Source organism: Carassius gibelio, chromosome B9 (assembly GCF_023724105.1).
Source record: "Carassius gibelio isolate Cgi1373 ecotype wild population from Czech Republic chromosome B9, carGib1.2-hapl.c, whole genome shotgun sequence".
Classification (NCBI taxonomy): domain Eukaryota; kingdom Metazoa; phylum Chordata; class Actinopteri; order Cypriniformes; family Cyprinidae; genus Carassius; species Carassius gibelio.
In genome coordinates, this window is record NC_068404.1 from 4289801 (window position 1) to 4299920 (window position 10120).

Genomic DNA, 10120 nt, shown 5'->3' on the forward strand with positions numbered 1-10120 from the left:
TAACAATTATACTATTCTATCAATGTATATTCTAGATTTCCCCACAGTTAGACAACATGTTTCAGGACCTGCTCATTGTCGAAATCATACTCTAGATTTAATACTGTCACATGGAATTGATGTTGATAGTGTTGAAATTATGCAGCCAAGTGATGATATCTCAGATCATTATTTAGTTTTGTGCAAACTTCATATTGCCAAAATTGTAAATTCTACTTCTTGTTACAAGTATGGAAGAACCATCACTTCTACCACAAAAGACTGCTTTTTAAGTTATCTTCCTGATGTATCCAAATTCCTTAGCATATCCAAAACCTCAGAACAACTTGATGATGTAACAGAAACTATGGACTCTCTCTTTTCTAGCACTTTAAATACAGTTGCTCCTTTACACTTAAAGAAGGTTAAGGAAACCAGTATGACACCATGGTATAATGAGCATACTCGCACCCTAAAGAGAGCAGCCCGAAAAATGGAGCGCAGCTGGAGGAAAACAAAACTAGAGGTATTTCGTATTGCTTGGAGGGATCGTATTGCATTTCCCAACATCACAGCAGTAATGACTTTATGAACTACTTTACTTCTAAAATCGATACTATTAGAGATAAAATTGCAACCATTCAGCTGTCAGCCACAGTATCGCATCAGACAGTGCACTATAGACCCCCTGAGGAACAGTTCCACTCATTCTCTACTATAGGAGAGGAAGAATTGTATAAACTTTTTAAATAATCTAAACCAACAACATGTATGTTAGACCCTATACCATCTAAGCTCCTAAAAGAGGTGCTTCCAGAAGTCATAGATCCTCTTCTGACTGTTACTAATTCCTCATTGTCAATAGGATATGTCCCCAAAACCTTCAAATTGGAAGTTATTAAGACTCTCATAAAAAAACCACAACCTGACCCCAAAGAATTAGTTAATTATAGACCAATCTCGAATCTCCCTTTTCTGTCCAAGATACTAGAAAAGGTGGTATCATCACAATTATATTCCTTCTTAGAGAAAAATGGTATATGTGAGGGTTTCCAGTCAGGATTTAGATCGTATCATAGTACTGAGACTGCTCTCCTTAATTGATCTGCACTTATCATCTGATCGTGGTTGTATTTCTCTGTTAGTTTTATTGGATTTTAGTGCTGCGTTTGACATAATTGAGCACAACATTCTTTTGCATAGACTTGAACACTTTGTTGGCGTTAATGGAAGTGCATTAGCATTTTATTATTGTAATGCTTTATTGGGTGGTTATTCTGCACACTTAGTAAACAAACTACAGCTAGTCCAAAATGCAGCAGCAAGAGTTCTTACTAGAACCAGGAAGTATGACCATATTAGCCCGGTCCTGTCAACACTGTACTGGCTCCCTATCAAACATTGTATAGATTTAAAAATATTGCTTATTACTTATAAAGCCCTGAATGGTTTAGCACCTCAGTATTTGAATGAGCTCCTTTTACATTATAATCCTCTACGTCTGCTACATTCTCAAAACTCAGGCATTTTGATAATACCTAGAATATAAAAATCAACTGCGGGCGGCAGATCCTTTTTCTATTTGGCGCCTAAACTCTGGAATAACCTACCTAACATTGTTTGGGAGGCAGACACACTCTTGCAGTTTAAATCTAGATTAAAGACCATCTCTTTAACCTGGCTTACGCATAACATACTAATATGCTTTTAATATCCAAATCAATTAAAAGATTTTTAGGCTGCATTAATTAGGTAAACCGGGAACACTTCCCATAACACCCGATGTACTTGCTACATCATTAGAAGAATGGCATCTACTCTAATATTAGTCTGTTTCTCTCTTATTCCAAGGTCACCGTAGCCACCAGATCAAGTCTGTATCCAGATCAGAGGGTCACTGCAGTCAGCCGGATCCAGTACGTATCCAGACCAGATGGTGGATCAGCACCTAGAAAGGACCTCTACAGCCCTGAAAGACAGCGGAGACCAGCATTAATTTGCAATCAAATCAAAAATCGGTGAAGATGAAATGACCCCAACTAAGCAATCCAGAGGCGACAGCATCATTTGTATAATTACCATCTCTATAAATGGCCATCAGCATGTCAGCATGTGATAATTGACTATATATGCAGAAAACTGTAAATACTGCATTTCTAACAATCTCAGGATGTTCTGTAATTGGCATACATAGCTAAAAATATATATAATTGTTTCTTATTTATTTTTATTACTCATTTTTTTGTTATTGTATTTTTCTGGTGCTATCACTTATATGAAGTCTTAAGATTCTAGCTATTGTTTTATAATTGAAAAACTATGCAGTGGTATGTTTAATGACTAAAATAGTTTGTAGAACCGTTCAATACAGTTGGTAAAAAAAATATATATATTTCGGGGAGGGGGGACTAGACATAGTTTTGGAAAAATGGTTGCAGGAATCTCATTTTTCATGGTATCTTCTTCAGATTAGAAATATAAACTTTCAACCCATTACTTTTGTAGATAGCTCCAGGACTGATTTCATGTATTTTTAAATCAAATAGAAAAAAAAGATCAGTGTGATACAGTTTTTTTCAAGCTACTTCAGTGTCTATAACTTTTAATCTTTTTGAGTATTATCAACTCTGGATGATGAAAAGTAAAGCCCAAAGGGTCTTCTTTATTAAAATTATGTGTGTAACACACTAAAATAAGGAACTGTTGCAACTTTGAGGTTAGGTAGGGCACTTTCATCTGTGAGTCCCATAATGGACCCCCATGGTTAACAGGTTGAGTTCAAGGTGGTCCACAGGTATAGACGAACAGATTTATGTGTCTCTTTTTGAAAATGATCTATGAAGGCTTGTGCTTTCTGCATACTGAACAACGGTTATGTCAAGCTGCTTACCAGGAATTTTACCAAAATCTTTCAATGGCCACTTCAGGCCTCCACTTGCGCATTTCATTTTGAATGTAAAGTGGGAGTGGCATGGCTGTGTTTTGCCTAGAGTGGCAGCTGAGCTTGTAATACAAATATAATACAAAATATGTAATTTGATTATTGATTCTAATAAAAAAAAAAAACTTGCCAACTAATTAAATGTGGACAACATAATGCTGAAATTCAATAAAGAAAATTAATAAAAAATTAAACAAAATAGAGAATAAAGAACCATGTTTCGAGGGAGTCTTTCTTTCTGTTTCAAGCACATTTCCTATGTTATATGCAGGTGAAAGCAGCAACATCAAGAGAGGAGTTTATTTTTTTATTTATGTATTATTTTTATTTTTAAGAGAATGCCCCTCAACACGATAAAGGTAAATAAATAAAAGGAAAGAAAGAAAGAAAGAAAGAAAGAAAGAAAGAAAGAAAGAAAGAAAGAAAAGAGAAAGAAGAAAGAAAAACACATGCCATACATTGGTTTTCACATTTATTATGTATAGAAAATAATTAATATTTTTTTAATATATTCAAATTTAGTTTAAATATATTATTTATAAATACTTATTTGTATTATTTAGTAAATTTAGTTTAAATACAATTTTCTGTTACAGGGATCACTTAAGAACGAAAGTAAAAAAGGGTGGTATGGTAGCACCTTCATCAGACCACATCCTGTTATTCATTTCTCTATACCTGCTGTGGTTTGGAGCTCAGTCTCTCATGCCATCACAGTCTTTTCAAGTCAGCACGTAATGTTACACACTCACTACAGAGCAGTCTTTTTTCATGCAGTCGATGATTTAAAATTTTTATCTAATCTAATCTGAGATAAGGATGAAATTCTGAAAGAGTATAAATAAATACAAATATATACTCTATGAGAGCATTGACTATAAATTGTCTTAAATATGTTATTTAATTAATTGTTCTAATTATGATATTTTGATGTGCAGCAAAATAATGTTGTACATTATTCAATTGACGTGTAATTTCACTGTCTCTGCTTTTGGTGAAAAATTGATGGACTTTGAAAATTTCTGTTGGTCCTGAAACAACGCTGTCAAACCTTAATATTAACTACCTAAAAATACTTGACTGATATCGATAAGATTGCATTAACTTTGCAAGATGAATGCAAGACACTTTAAACTTAACACTAAACCTACAGTAGCTGTAAAATCTGGTTACTAGGCAGAGTAAACATGCAGGCATAATGAATCATAATGGTTACTTGTCATTTTGTAGACACTTAAGCTACAAACATATTTTGAAGGAATATATTCTCAAGGACTCCCTGATAAACATAACATTCATTTATATGTTGATGTTGTGGTAACAAATCTCGTATTTATTTTCAATTATCTTGCAATGCACTGTCCTATTTTAAACTAATGGGTTCAGAGTATTCATTGAAATCCATAGGCAGTAGTAAACCACATATGTTAATATTCATGTAGCCTATTTTCTATTTTCAGATTCTTGCTTCATCAACACTAGTAAATCCATATTAGAAAATTGGCTTTTGAAGACTGCAAATGTAAAGAACGCTTGAATTGTGTTAGGTCTAAGACATTTTGGAGTGTATTATAAAATTATATTAAGAAGCAACAAGCCTTTGCAGAGTTGGGGCTTCCTCCCACCCTTAAGTATATCTTAAACCACACATTTGCATGCTACAACAGATATGAGATATATATGTTTGAGATACACATATTAGATATGAGACTATAAGTTCTTGATTAGTTACAAGATCAAGTGGGAACTAGTACACATTCATGAGCTTGCAGGACTGAAATCTAAAACACAATGTGCACAATTCTCTCAATGCATTTGCTTTCTGGCATACACTTTCCAAGGCTTGGTTAATGCCAGTTGTTTATTTCTTGGGGGAAGTCATAATGCTTTGGTCCCTTGACAAAAAAAAAAAAAGAAAAAGGCAGAAAATAATACAAAGATTGCTGCCATGCAGTCCATAATGCTCATGTGAGATTTAACCCTTCTTTTCATGAACACTTTAAGCAAGAAAGTCATGAAATTTTAGATTTCTTGTATGGCATGAATTCTAGAATGTTATGAGAACAGAAGAGTTCAAACTAGTATGAATCTCCCACCGCTGAAGGTCCTTACAAAGGATTCATCAGATCAACAGTCAGTTGTGGTAGAAATTATGTTTTAGCTACCCTCTTCTTCCTCTACGGAGTGATTCAGTCCCGGTATGAACTTTAGAATGTGCTTGCGGACGCTACTTTTTCTGCCTCTCCTTGGCAGTGTCCCAAACATGGATGAAGATGAATTTTCCCAGCTCGGAGAGAGTGAACTGTTACTGCTGGTCAGGCTAATGCTGCGTGTTCTTGTCAAGGGTCGCAATGCCCCCCCTTCCAGCCGGAAGAAGTCTTCATTTGGCTCAGTTGGGCTAATTGGACTTGAGACATCAAATACTGACGACATGAAGGCTGCATCCTCACTGTCATCTGTCATTATGCTGCGGCAACTGCTGTCACTGGAAAAACGATGCCCAGAGCGGCCAGTTGGAGATGAGAGAGACAGCAGGGAGTCAACAGACAGATGTTGAGCACTCTCATTCAGATTACCTGGAACACAGACAGAGACACCTGAGTCATACAAAATCAGCTAAAAATTCAGCCTGTTCAGGATCAGAGTATCAAACAGATGGGCACGGTGAAGGTTTTTTAACAACTTTGTTTAAACCGTTTTGTTAAACAACGTCTATAACAGTGATCCTCAAATCTGGCTCAAATCTGGAGTTTAGCTCAGACTCTAATTAAACACACCTGCCTGTGATTTTCTAATGATCCTGAAGACACTGATTAGCAAACTCATGCGTGTTTGATTAGGGTTAGAGCTAAACTTCGCAGGAAAGTGGATCTCGTGAGCCAGATTTGAGGATCACTGGTCAATAACATAACAGGAGCTCATGCACAACTATCACAAACCATACAAACTGTGGATAATCACTGAGGAAGCAACATCATAAAAAGAACCAAGTGGATGTAAACCTTTAAACATTTTTCATTTATGTATTATTCATGTAAATTAATTTGTTTTAAATTCATGTTGTAAATCAAACGTTAACTCTCTCAGGGGATATACACTTTTCTGTAAGACACTGGCGTCTAACTGTCTGAACAGCTGTATAGATTTTTTTTTTTTTTTTTTTCTCACCTCGAGTAAGACGCTTTTCCTGAAGTGTTAGAGATTGCAGTTCCACCCATTTCTCACGAAGAGTTTGCTGTGCCGAGAGAAAACACAGAAACTAGATCAGCATTTATGAGTCATTCTGGTAAACGTGCATGTACAGTATGTTGATCAGCATTCATTAAGATGTTTCAGCATTCATGGAAACACATACACTATTATACAAAATGCATGCTTTTGATTTTTTCTAAGTAAAGTTTCAGCTTTGTGTACATGTGGTAAACACACACAATTATGCACAAATACGCACCTTAAGATAGCGCATCTTTTTCTCTAATTCAATTCTTTTCACAACATTCCCACTGACCGTCTCCAGCCTTGACACAAAAACACAAATTAACATACGAAAAATTCAAATTAACATGCAATGGGTCATAGGGTATTTATTTATTTTTCTTCGTTTTATTTATTTTTTTTACAGTTCTGTTGTATTAGTTACATCAGACCCACACATAATATAAATAAATTGTTTAATTGGTTACACTTTATTTCGATAGTCCACTTCAGAAATTAATCTAACTATAAGTAACTTTGTAACTATATGTCAACTACATGTCAACTAATTCTCATTCATTTGCAACTACATGTCTACTAACTCTCAGAGTAGACTGTTAGGGTAGGTTTAGATTTAGTAGAAGTTGACAATAAGTTGACAAAGAAAGTGTTAGAAGATATTAAGCAGACAGTCTACTAATAGTCTACTAACTACTAGTTGACATGTAGTTACTTACTGTTAGTAGAATGTCTAAAGTGGATTATCAAAATAAAGTGTAATTTGTTAATTGATGGTTGCTAGAGTGTTCTGGGTGGTTGCTAAGTGACTGGACAAACGAGTCTTTGTAAAAGTCACGTTGGCAAGTCAATAGAGTTCTAGTCTTGGTGATATTTGTGTCTCTAGATATGGATCAGGGTTGCACCAGCCATTTGTAATTTCTTATTAAAAGTTAATGTAAATTCCTCAGTAGAGAGTTAGTAAATACTAGCTAGTTTGTAACTATGTATTTATTTATTTATTTTATTTTATTTTTTTATTAATATTGTTTACATCACAGTTGACCTACATTTTCCATAGCTAGTAGTGCAAGCTTTATTTTTTCTATATGATTTTTACCTTATCTTTTTACAATGATCCAGTGCAGCCCACACATTTGTGAGCAGAAGTTATGTTGAAATATCATGTATTTCAGTTTATCCTGTTAAAGTAGATTCTAACTATACTCACAAATAATGGGTATGTGTGCCACTGGACCTAGGTTTTCCTAGGAATTAGTTTTCCATCTATTTTATCTTACATGAGTCTGATCACTTAATAGTACATATCTTATTAACAAGCTGCATTATTTAAGGCATCATTTTTGACCATAGCAGAAACATCCTATTTCTGATACTTATACTCACTTCAGCATGTTAGTGGATTCTCGAATCAACTCAATAATGTGCTGGTGGGTAGACCCCTCAATACTGACTCCATTTACTGACAATATAATGTCACCTGTCAAGGGAGAGCAATAAACATAAATAAATAAAGAGCTATCAGTTAATACAGAGCTGCCAATAATGTCACTCCACACACACACACGCACGAACAGAAAACAATGCAAATGTAATGCATTCACATGGACACATTGCTCAGCACTCCAACCGGTCCCACTTTATATTAGGTGGCCTTAACTACTATGTACTTACATAAAAAAATAAGTACAATGTACTTATTGTGTTCATATTGTATTGTAAAACACTTTTGCTGCTATTGAGGTGGGATAGGGGTAAGGTTAGGGAGAGGGTTGGAGGTATGGGTAAGTTTAAGGGTGGGTTAAGGTGTAAAGTATGGGTCAACAGTGTAATTATAAATGTAATTACAGAAATTAAATACAGACGTAGTTTTTTTAAATATAAGTACAATGTAAAAACATGTAAGCAATAAGTACATTGTACTAAATCATTCATTAAAATGTAAGTACATAGTAGTTAAGGCCACTTAATATAAAGTGGGTCCCTGCAACCTTTTCAGCAATTGAAGTAGTGAATGTAAGCAACAATTTCATGACAGTATCACATATGAAATCACAAAAGTATAGTCTTAAAAGAGAGTTGACTGTTTAAAACAGGGTCCAAAACAAGGTAAAAAAAAATATGTGAGAGAACATGAAATAACAGTAAGTAAAAACCAAATAGAGCAATGCATCAGCTGTGTTAAATATAGATGGCATGTAGGCTTGTGGGAAAGTGCCATGTAAACAGGGTCAGGTTAGATGGGTGGAGTGAGTAACACTCTAAGTAGAGGAAGCGGAAAACAGCTCACCAGCAGTCAAACCTGCAGTTTCGGCTGCACTGCCATCCTGCACACTGCAAACAAATGTACACATCTCCACAATACTGCTGTTCTTCACCTTGAGACCATACGTCTGCACAAAGAGACATAAATCCCAATGGAGCATTTAAAATGAGCCTGTTATACTGATTGTAGTTGTGTATGTACAATTGCCCCAAAATATTTGTGGACAATTAAACCATTAAAAAACCTGACACAAAACATACAAAAAAAATAATAATTGATGTTTTCAGCTAGAACACAATATGTAAACTTTATACACCCACTAAAATTATTGACACTGGATAAAAGGGCAATTGCAACAAGAAATTTGTTCTGTGAAAGTAATTTGTTTGCAAATAATTTCTGTGGTATATTGCAATGGCAATTAAATTCAGAAATTAGCCTACACATACTTCATGAGACAAAAGTTTACTTATTAATGTGAAATTGCACTTGTGTGAAATAAATAAATAAATACAATGCATTTGATACTATGAACCATTGGTTATGGGTCTAAAACATACCTGAACTTCAAATCCAAAGACTTCATTGTCTTGTTTCTCCAATATAACCATGGTTCTGTGCAAAAGGAGAAATATGCATTGAAAATTTGAATGAGGGTCATCAGATATTCACAATGAAGTGAATCAGTAAATCATTCCTACCTCTGAGGATCAGTGTAATCCACTAGAGATGCAGAGTATGTTCTGTGCAGCTGCAAAAGAGTAATTCTCAGATGAAATAAATAATTTACTAATGAGAAATCATCTGCAATTCTAAAACTGCAAGGAACCTGCTTGAATGCATGTTTTAATGTCTGAATGTCTAAAGTTTAAAAAAAAAAATTGCATAAGATTTTTTTTGTAATCCATTAACATTCCTGTAGAATATTTTGATCAAATGAATGTTAGACCTACACTTGTCAGGTTATATAATTATAATCTCTCAGCATTCATGTTGCCATAAACATATATAACAAAATTTTATCAATGATTGTCCCACCTTTCTGCGTGATAATGTCCCATCTCTGATCTCCTCAGTATTCGAATTTTTGGTACTATTGAATGAACACCGTCGCCACAGTATGTTTTTCTTCTTTTGAGAGTTTTCGATTATGTAGCTGTCCAGGCTGCTCAGCTGTTTTAAAGGTGCTTTAAAGTTTTTGTTGGATGTCATTGTGCCTCCTTATGCATTGAACCACACTGTATGCAGCTGCAGGCTTCAGTGTGATCTGTCTATAGTATACACAGCGGATATACCCGTGTCACGTGAGTGTCAGGAACTAAAAACATCGAGAATCAGTGTGTGGGTGGATGTTAACCATTCTATATGGTTCCTTTTTCCTCTTCTCTATTCTTTCACTTTTTTTCATCTTTGTCAAGTGTGTTGTGGACAGAAATGGCACATCTGCTTGTGACTGTTTCCTTCCTTAGCCTTGAGCTCCTTTGAGAACTTTGCAGCAGTCTTAGAACGAACATGCATGAAGAACCACAGTAGTATCAGATCTATCTCATCTTTCACCTGTATCCATAGTGCTGCATAGCTTTTCTTTCTCTGTGGACAGTCAATTATGTTTCACGATCTACACAAAGGTGAAGGAGTCTCTATGTGAATTAACTGACTTCTGTGACATTAGGCAGCTAGCAGAGGGTCAGTTTAGATTCCAAATTGTTCACCTATGCATT

General features: G+C 35.0%; 1 protein-coding gene across 1 annotated transcript; it reads right to left on the bottom strand.

Annotated features, from left to right (window-relative positions):
* Positions 1-3360: 3360 nt before the first annotated feature.
* Positions 3361-9677, bottom strand: LOC127964636 (cytohesin-interacting protein-like). The gene is made up of 8 exons (XM_052564901.1): positions 9438-9677; positions 9101-9150; positions 8960-9014; positions 8424-8526; positions 7520-7613; positions 6372-6438; positions 6089-6155; positions 3361-5496 (listed from the first exon to the last, which is right to left on the bottom strand). The coding sequence occupies exons 1-8, from the start codon at positions 9609-9611 to the stop codon at positions 5078-5080; spliced, it is 1029 nt and encodes a 342-aa protein (XP_052420861.1). The 5' UTR covers positions 9612-9677; the 3' UTR covers positions 3361-5077.
* Positions 9678-10120: the final 443 nt, after the last annotated feature.